General features: G+C 42.1%; 1 protein-coding gene across 1 annotated transcript; it reads left to right on the top strand.

Moving 5' to 3' along the window:
* Positions 1–2,512: 2,512 nt before the first annotated feature.
* RNF208 (ring finger protein 208) lies at positions 2,513–4,444 on the top strand. Its single transcript, XM_018571411.1, has one exon. The coding sequence runs from the start codon at positions 2,700–2,702 to the stop codon at positions 3,495–3,497; it is 798 nt and encodes a 265-aa protein (XP_018426913.1). The 5' UTR covers positions 2,513–2,699; the 3' UTR covers positions 3,498–4,444.
* Positions 4,445–10,558: the final 6,114 nt, after the last annotated feature.

The raw sequence follows: 10,558 nt of genomic DNA, 5'->3' as shown, positions 1-10,558 counted from the left end.
CTAGGTGTGGTCAGGTGCTAATTAACAAGCTGCAGGCAGTGATAATAGCCATGCCCTCTGCAACATATTCTCATCCCACTGTAGTGCAAGCAAGCAGCCTACATGAGAGTGGCAACTTTGCTCTGAATCCACGAGCAGTGCAGCATCGTTGCCACCCCATCACAGGAAGCTGCATTAGGTGGACCTCACTGGCAGGCTTGACAGGTCCTGGAGCCTGCCAGCGATGGCAGGTTATATAGTTCTAATGGGAGGTCATAGTTCCAATTTCATGGAGGCCAAAGTTCTTTAATGGGAGGCCATAGTTCTACTTTTATGGGAGGCATAGTTCTAATGGGAGGTTATAGTTCCAATTTCATGGAATGACAACGTTCTTTAATGGGAGGCCATAGTTCTACTTTTATGGGAGGCATAGTTCTAATGGGAGGTCATAGTTCAAATTTAATGGAAGGCCAAAGATCTTTAATGGGAGGCCATAGTTCTACTTTTATGGGAGGCATAGTTCTACTTTAAAGTTTACAGTATGTATAGCCAAAACATTTTATGTAATCTTGGATAGGGTAGGGAAGGATTAGAATCCCTGTCAGCTATTTATTGCTGTCTGTACACCTGTAGGTAGGTTCACCCACTCTATTTGTCCTGGCGACCATTGTCACAGAGACAGAAAGTGTTGGAGAAACCAAAGTTTTAGGCTTGTGCCCAGAACAAGAGGTGAGGTTAGATCTCCCAAGGGGGACACCTGTTTCAGGAACAACTGTACAAAAGACTGTAGTCTATCCAACTAAAAAGGGCTATACATACAGAAGCACATAAATCCTCCCTATCCAAAGCTAGAAAGTTCTACAAGCAGAGTTACACTTTAAGTCCCACAATGCATTCATCCAGCAGCTCATGCACAGTGGCAGTTCCATCTGAAACCAATATTTTAGTTTTGTCTTTAGCAGAGAAATGGTTAATATGATATTACTAAATGATTCAAACTTCATGCGGGGTTTGGCGACTGTTCTCTAGCGCTCATGTTGAACGTTTCCAAATTCAGTGTTGATCCTCCAGACAATTAGAAATAATGACGGAATTGTTGGATTTCTCTAAGTAGAGAATTACAGTTTACAATTGCATATTATAAGCTTCAACAATCAGGCTACAACAAAGTGGGGAATGAGCTGGCAGGTAAGCAGTCTCCGAAGTAAAGAAAATAGGAAGTGAAACTGTTGTTATCTCTCTCTCAAGACTTTCCGTTGAACATATTGACACTTTATTTACATAAAACAACATTTAATCGGCCCATTGTACATGCTGCTCTGCGCTTCATACCGACTTTATATCAATGCTGATGTCCAGGCAAACAGCTAAGTACACAGTAAGAATACACATACTGTATATTATTACAGGTATTTATATAGCGCCGACAATTTACGCAGCACTTTACATAGTTGCACATTCACATCAGTCCCTAACCCTCAAGGAGCTTACAATCTAAGGTCCCTATATCACATGCATACATAGAGGGCCAACTTAGAGAGGAGCCAATTAACCTACCAGCATGTCTTTGGAGTGTGGGAGGAAACCGGAGTACCCGGAGGAAACCCACGCAGGCACAGGGAGAACATGCAAACTCCTTGCAGATAGTGATCCTGGCTGGGATTCGAACCGGGAAACCTGTCAAAGGATCTTTAATTTTGCACGGTGACAAAGGAATGTCATCTTTTGTCCAACATTTTGTATTTAACATTTTGGGACCAGTATACTTTAAACGACAAGTAAAGATAAAATTAACAGAATGACCCACAAAACTTACCAAAAATATATAAAATAATTTTTTCAACTTTTTTTGCAGCTTATTTTGGTCAGTTTTCAGGTATTATATTTCCAAAGGGTTTACATATTCATCCATAATTGTTATTAAAACTCTTCTACAATTGTATATTATGCCTGCCGACCCTTCAAGTTAACATCTTCTTTATTATTTTTGCACAGGTGGTTGCAGAAACAGAGGGTCCCTTACGTGACGATTCAACAGTAGAAGAGGTAATAATTGACAGAGGTAGACTCAGCTCCTGCTTTATTGAAGACTCCATCTAGAGCCAGCAAGGTTTTATGACTCCACCTCTTGCCCTGAGACTCAAACAGGACATCTGCATATGCATCTAACCCATGCCAACCTTGCACAGAGATCTTCAGCCTCCTGGAATGCAACTGACCTGTTAGTGGGAGCGCAGGAGGCTGTCATAAGAAAGGAATTCGCTAAAACATTCTTTAGCCTTGCTCCAGCCTCACTCACAAACAGCAATAAAGCACAAAGAGGTGGAGCACCTGCTTACAAGGTACACAATGCTCTTGTGGTGATGTTATTGTACAGATAAGCCTGTCTTCAAGGAACCCGTCTGCCTGGAACATTTGGGGATCTGCATCTCCTCCACAACTTCAAGAAGTGGAGAGCTCCAAAAACAGATCTTGGATTATAACTTTAGAACACTGTGATACGTTGGCATTTTAGGGATTTTGCACAACACCTAGAGATATGTATTTTACTTGAAGACGAGTTACCTGCGTTTGTATCTTGGACTGTTGGGCTTCGCTAAGGTGCTGGAGAGCATGGACATCCATTTAGGTCGACCTGCTAACCGAGGCTTCTCCAGAAGCAACGTTTTGCCAAACAGATATTTTTAAGTGTTAGAACGTTTCCACATTCCACAAGCCACATGCAGGGGGCTCTAGGAGAAAACAAAGTTGCGGACAGTAATGTGAAAAAAATTCTTATGTCCTGTCTGAAAGGGCAACAGGTCATCATCAAAATGGAGGCCATGAAGATCATACAGGCGGAGAAGTTCTCCGAGTGTCAGAACTCTCAGTCGCGTTATGGCCCTCCATCACGGAGGGAGCCCCCTCTAGTTGCCAAACGGGCCTGGCCTTCAGAATCAGAAATTATTGTCAACCAGGCCTGCGGAGAGATGCCTAGTTTAGAGGGCACTCCAGGCAGTTTGGGGCTTCCCAGGACGCCCCCTCCACCGCGGCGAGAGAAGATCTACCCTGGTCAGCGGAAGGCAAGCACAGAGATTTGTTACCACCGTAAAACTCCATCCGATGAGGTCATCGTAAACCAGTATGTGCTGCATCCGTCCACTCCTTGTGAGCCTTTAGAGTGCCCGACTTGTGGTCACATGTACAATTTCACCAACAAGAGGCCACGCATCTTGTCCTGTCTCCACTCCGTCTGTGAGGAATGCCTTCAGATCCTCTATGAATCTTGTCCGAAGTACAAGTTTATCTCCTGCCCCACCTGCAAACGAGAAACGGTGCTCTTTACAGACTATGGCCTAGCCGCCCTTGCTGTCAACACCAGCATCCTCAACCGGCTACCAGCCGAAGCCCTCGTGGCCAATCCAGTGCAATGGAGCAGCGAAGCAGACCGCACCTGCTACCAAACCTTCCGCCAGTACTGTGGTGCAGCTTGCAGTTGTCAGATTCGTAATCCACTCTCTTCCTGTTCAATCATGTAGCTATTTGGCAAGCAGTATTACCTTGGATAGTGCCGATGGTGGAATCCACAGCTACTGGATACCGGCAACCAACTTTCTCTCCAAACTTTGTTACATATCGGTCAAATAGACTTTGTGGTTGACAGTGATATCTAAACCAATTTAGTTTACATCTTTCAATTCATCTCGGTGAACTTGCTTCTCTATGTAGTTTGTCTGTCTCAACTCTTTGACTTCTTCTCTCTCTTTCTCTCTCGTCTTCCCCAGCCTTGACTTATTTCCCTTCTTTCATCTGTCTCTTTTCTTAACAACCTTTTCTAAGTGGCGATGTACATAGGCATGGATGGACGGGTATAGACTGTGACTTGACCATATCAGTAAAAAGTCTCTTTTTCTGTAACCAGCGGTGTCACCTAAGCCCAGTACCAAGCACAACATTTGGTGGTGTACAAAGTCTGGTATTATCAGCTGAGGTTGTCCTGGAATTCCCTCTACACCTCTAGGGAGCACTGCTGTCACCTCTCTCTGTCAAAATTGTTTTGCCAAAGCTTTTGTTTCATTTGCTGACCAAGACAAAAATATGAAATAATAAGAAATGATATATTTTAAATTATTGTATGTATTTAAAAAAAAAAGAAAAAAAAATCACTGCTCCGCATTAACCACTTTGCAGGTCTTTCTTGCATCAGTTTAACCTTTTCACTGCCGAAGAGGTCTACAGTAGATTGCAGCGCAATATACTGGTGATCTTTGCGGCAGCAAAAAAAAAGGAAGGTCGGTTTATGGCCAATGTGTTCTGATGGGAGAATCAGGGTGGGAGGAGTCTATCTCTTGTTTTTGTTGAAGGGTATGTCATGTTTCTCTTTTTTGAAAGGAACCCTGCTATTTAATAGCTTTGCTGACAAGAGACAACTGTTATTGTAGCTAGTCTAAAATATCCATCAACTGTATAAATGGCTACAAAAACACTCAGTTCTGCCGTGCCGTGTCTTTTTTTACCTTCTGATTCTTGTGTTTAGAGAAGAACAAAGCAGGATATTTAAAAAGTGGAAAGTAGTTGAAGTCAGTGCTATTTACCTGTGCTCAGGGAAAAAACGAGAAATATGGTATGCCATTGTCAACATTGTCTGCCATCCTCATCCTTGCTTAGTTGCCTGCATAGATGTTTAGTGATTATCAAGGCAGAGAAGTAGGCAAGTGGATTATTTCCTAGCCCAGAGCATGCATGTTTAAGAACAAGTCTTTATGCCAACAGGTTCCCTTTACCATAATGTTGTAAAGAAGGTAGATGGTGCACTTGGCTCTTCCAGCACAAAGGTCTTAGTAAAGTTTGAGTCGAACACTCTTAAAGTGAATCTGTTCAACCAGATTATAGCCATTGAAGTGTACAGACATTCTCAACAAATAATAAATGGAATTTAAAACAAGCAGTCACAGATACCTGTAGCTGCAGGCGATGTGGAGCAATTCATCCTCAAAGTTCACAGCAAAACCACTGAAGTTGCAAAACTTAAAAGAGAACTATAAGGTGAGTGATTTGCCCGCTATATACTGAGCTTTGGGTCATGGGAGGACATCAGTATATGTCCTTCCATGACCCTAAAGAGAACTATGGGATTAAAAGGTTATCCCATAGTTCTCTTTTAATAGTTCTCATTTAATCTCTCAGCAGCTCAGCTAACCCTGCACCCCTATCCCAGAATTGACTCAGTAGCCCTCCAGTCCTAACCTGTAATGTAAACATACAACAGAGAGAGAGGGAGCAAGAAAAGCTGGGCCCCTGAGAGATAAAGAATTCAGTGCTTCTGTAAATTTTGAGAATGGATTGCTCTACAGTGTCTGCAGCTACAGGTGTAAGTGTGGGCTTGTTTTAAAGTATATCTAAAGCCAAAGCTTATTTTATGTTTGCATAGCACGGTGAAGGGTTAAAATACTTGCCAGTTTTTTTTTTATGTGTCTTAATTGTAAGATTTCGCTTCACTTTCTGTACTGTATAAACAACGGGAAGTTAGAAGAAATATCTCCAAAGTGGGGGAAATCCTCTCTTAAACAGTTGTCGCTGCAACATGTGTCCCGATTGGATAATTATGCTCTATTCCTCTTCTGGTGACTATTTAAGATTTTCCATAACTTTCAGTTCTGTTAACAATGGTCGCCAGGTTAAAAAGAGAAGCTAAATCTCCCCAGAGAGGACAATAACAGCAGTACAAGTCTGACATGGTTCCTTTTCCTTTTTAAACTTACAAAAATGTGGCTTTAAATATACTTTAAAGCCCATTTACTGCTTGTTAAAGTGCACCTTTCAGTAACAAATACGTTCATGATATGTCAATATACAGACAGACATTTGTTAACACAACCAAGAAATGCACAGGCACCACGACTTACATGATTGTGTCATCTCTGAGCCAGCATCTCAGTCCCAAGAGTAGATGGTGACCCTGGATGATGGCTCTGTCCTTCTGGAGAGAATAACAGGTGTAGCCATACTCAGGGAAAGTACTGTGATTTCAATTAGAAGACATTTTAGAAATCATTACCGAAAGTGTTATGCTTACTTAGCATGCACCTTCTTGACTTGAGAAAGATATTGGATGCTAAGTCCTCCTGAAGAATATGCAAAATATTTTAAGGTCCGTACACAGGCCCACAGTTTCACTTTAAGGTCTGTGGGAACACAGCAAGGACCTGCTACGGGAAAGTGAGATGTAAAGAGCTCAGCTCTCAATCATCCCCTTATAACATCATTGTGGCACCAAACTCTCCCACAATCTACTATGACCTAACTAAAATGCAACTGTCACGAGAGTCCGGACACTTTTCTGACCCTTGTCAACAGCATGCATGATCTGAGTCCATGCCTCAAAAGTACTGAAGTCAGATACAGCCAGCCAAATAGCATTTTCATCAGAAGACCAGCAAGGGCGGTTCCTGTTTTTCTTTTATGACAGGTGTTATTTAAAGTGGCCTGATGTAAACCACGTGATATTCTATGATATAAAAGGCAGTTGTTAACTAGAATGCCCAGACTTTGGGAGATTTCCCCTTACTTCCTGTCCTGGTGCAAATGTCTTCACTGGGGCAGGATTTGTGGTGGGAAAATCCTCTAACAAGGACACACTGGCAACAAATATACTTGTTGTTAGGGAAGGCTAGAACCTTTATCATTGTTCTATGCATCCCTCTTAGAGAATCATCTCACTACTTGCTAGAGTGACAGTGAATACTTGCCAAAATTATGGTCTTGAATCCTGGGACCCTGTTAACTGCGCCAACAGTTCACCTTTTATCCTCCCAATTTCTGCATGTCACACCCAAATTACACCTACTTTATAGATTGGTCCCACCCAAACCCCACCTCTAAATATGTATGGATCACCCACTGGGCATTTTACTGTTACAGCACATGTGCAATAACTCAAGTAAGTTTGATCCCAGTGATCCTGGGATATGGCCAGGGATCCCAACAATATTATTGGGCTGCACACAGCTGCCTGTCAGTTGGATCTGCCTCTCCAGAGCCAGCTTTGCCCGCCCCCTCCCCTGTTTGTCCCTCCAATGAGCACTGGAGGAATAAAAAGAAGGAAAAGGGAGGAGTCCCTCTCTCTCCCTGCAGGGAGAAGCCGCAAGCTGAGAAATCAGCGGCTTGTGATTTCTCAATTCTCGAGCTATAGATCTGGCTCAAACTATTAGGAAGAGTATATTTTTACTCTACCAATAGTTTTTCTATAAAGAAATCCAATGGCCACAGTGGGTGGGTGGAACTGGGAGCTGAAGCATAAAGATCTTATCTCCAAAGTCCCCAAAAAATGTAAAAAAACAATCATTAAATTGTTGAACTCTTCAGCATTCATTAAAAACTTAACAAAGGTGCCATCAACTGAAAACCTAAGAAGTGTAGGAAGCCTGTGGGTGGGTGATTGAACCAACCAATTTTTTATACAGAACTGATATATTGGTTCTAGGTGGAATGATCCTTTAAGGCCAGACATGGCTAATCCTGGCAATCATGTGGGGACGTGTTTAGTAAACAGTGTTAGTTTTTTTTTACATGTAGCAGTTGGCAGCTTACAGGTAAATCTAGTTAGGCAACAAGGGATGTTCAGGAATGGACTCTTTAGAAAATAGAAATAATTCTGTTTTGGGAAAACTACGCATGTTCTCCTATTTAAAGAGGAATTCTAGAAGCAGAACAAGCTGCTGACATTGCTAAATAAAGTTGAGAGAAAAATGTTGTAAATGCATTGGAATTATTTGGATTTCCACGTGAGTGGCTCCAAAACGTTATATGATCTTCCTCCAAGACATACAATAAATCCTGTCTTATTTAACAGACAATAAACACATCCTACATCACCATATCTGAGCACCTGATAATAATAACAAGGGTATTAAAAGAGGGAGAGTCAGGTATTGAGATCGAGTCGGGTGCTCAAATTAAATCTAATATGGTTTCTATTATTATTATTATACGGGATTTATATCACGCCAACAGTTTGCGCATCGTTTTACAATATAAGGAAGACATTACAATACAATTCAATCTAAAAAACACTTCTATCATTAGAAACACTTCCAGTTTTGCTTACATGTTCTTTACAACAACACTCTGTTGAAGTGCAATTTAGTCTGAAGATAAGAGCTTGAAAAATAGATTTTTGTGGAAACCTATACAACTGGAAAGGTTTAGCTCTCACACTTGACATACATTATCATCATATTATCAAAGGGCTTAAGATTACTCTGTTACTTTGCTGACTGTTGCAAATGACAACCATCCATTTGCAGGAAGAAAGTACCTTGTGTGACCTGTGATCATTAATTCATTAGAACCAGTTGAACAACACTGATTAGGCAACCCCACATTTCTACAGAGCTGCAAGTGGATCCCTCTGCAAGAGCCTTTGCCGTTTATAGTAGTTATCAAATCAAACAGATATGGTCATTTGGCGTAGGTGCAAAATATGCATATCATTGGGAGAGCAGTAGGAGCACTCATGTGACTCAATTCTTCAATGATAACATCTTCTATTCTGGCTGGCTGCCATCTAAATCAATATCTCTCGGCTTACAAAATTAGAATGGCCCATAGCACAATTTCACTAATGTAAAATCAGATCTATGATTCCTTTCTTTTGTCAAAGCTGGTTTGTTGAAGCATATTTAGCCTACCCTCCTTTTGGTTTCACCAATCCCCAACTAAGTGGTTGATGAACTCCCTTCATGGATTTATGAGTGGCTGACTCAGCTGCCTATATGACAATTTATCAAAACATGGCTAGAAAGATTTGGCACATGGTCCACAGAGTGTTTTTCTTAGGGAATGTCTTATGGCTGTTTCAAAAGATAAAGAGGAGAGAAGATTTACCTGGGTAGAGCATATATTAAGGTTCTATTGAATGTTACATGCCTAGTGACCTGGAGTTCTTATGTTTAACCTGAATGACTTGAATTCACATTTATAAAGCAGCAGTATGGCCTTCCCATGATTATTGTCAGGTGACTGGCCTCTCCTTCAATCACACTGTGAAGTGGAGAAACTTTGTGGGACACTCTGAAGGCTCTACATTGCAACCTACATTTATGTATGGGACCTAGCAGTCTAGCAGAGAGTCTAGCAGATAGTGGTATCAGAGCCACCCCTATGAGGCTAGGTTCACATCTAGGCGATTCAGATGCCGAGCTGTTTCCACGCGATTGTCGCGCGTTTTAGATCGCACGACTGTTCATTGAAAACCGCACGGTTTTCTAAGCATAGAGATATCTATGGGAACCAAACCGCGCGACAACCATCTGAAAATCGCTTCTGAACCTTTTCATGCGACAGGCGATTTCATCCACGTGACAAACAGCAAAGGTGTGGACAGGCTCCATTGATTTCAATGTGAATCTGTGTTTTGCGCGATATCAAACGACCAAATCCGCGCGATAAAACGCCTAGGTGTGAACCTAGCCTAATGAGGCAGCCGGAGGTGGCTGCCTAAGGTGGCATCTCTTATGGTCACATGGGGTCCCTATGCTGCCAGAGCATCCTGCTCTGCTCCTGGCAACCACTGACATCAGTAAGCTGGGCAGGACACCGGACAGAGTCGGAGGGAGAGGCATGAATTCGGCAGAAGGGACTGATCAACATAGATGTCTCTGTAGTCTAATTATGCCTGTTCTTCTTAAAATGGAATTATTCACCTGACCTGCCTGCACTGCAAACTTCTAGAAACAATAAAATTGTATAGAATCAGTGGCGTCACAAGGGGGCTGCATGGGGTACGGCTCGCACTGGGTGACACCATCAGAGGGAGTGACATCAAAATGACTGAAAGTTGGACCGTGATCCCGACAACATGCACCGGAGAGGAGCGGACCCGGCGGGATAAGGTATGCATGAACATACCCTCCTCTTTTTGCCGGCATCCATCAACAAGATGGCCACCAGCATTTAAGCGCGTGTGGCGTCATTATGCGCGTGCACAATGATGTCACATGCATGTGTGATGACGTCCCCATGTGTGATACCTGGTGTCTACACTGGGTGACACCCTGCCTGGGGACGCCTCTGATAGAGGGCCTTCTGAAAACCCTGCTCACTCGAAATTTTGATAATACCTGTGGATACTCTGTCACATATAAGTCCTATCACAGAGAAAAGTAAGAATAAAATGGAAATATTTTTGAACGGAGAAATTCAAACACATGAATCACAGCCGGGAAGAAATGCAGAATATGTAAGGACCTGTCTCAAAGCAGACCCCATTGTGGTGAGCTATGATATCACTTCCTGTCTAAGAAGACATTTTTCAATATGCAGGAAATTGCTGTGAATAGACAGGAAGTGTGATAGGTATTAAAATTCAGATTCGTAGTTAGAAATATATAACCCTCATGCTTTTATTTTCACCATGGCTAATAGCAAGTTTCCTGACAGGCAGTCATGTGGTGAGACAGCGCAGGAAACTGAAAATAATTTGCAGGCAAATTCACAAAAGTGATACCAACAAAATATGCAAATTATGTTTCTTGAGGAGAGCCCTAAAATGAAAGTAACTCATTAAAGACTATGATTCAGATATATATATATATATATA

Source organism: Nanorana parkeri, unplaced genomic scaffold, assembly GCF_000935625.1.
Source record: "Nanorana parkeri isolate BGI_ZX_2015 unplaced genomic scaffold, ASM93562v1 scaffold1751, whole genome shotgun sequence".
Taxonomy (NCBI): Eukaryota; Metazoa; Chordata; class Amphibia; order Anura; family Dicroglossidae; genus Nanorana; species Nanorana parkeri.
Note: the sequence above shows the minus strand (reverse complement) of the source record. Positions and strands in the feature narration are given on the sequence as shown.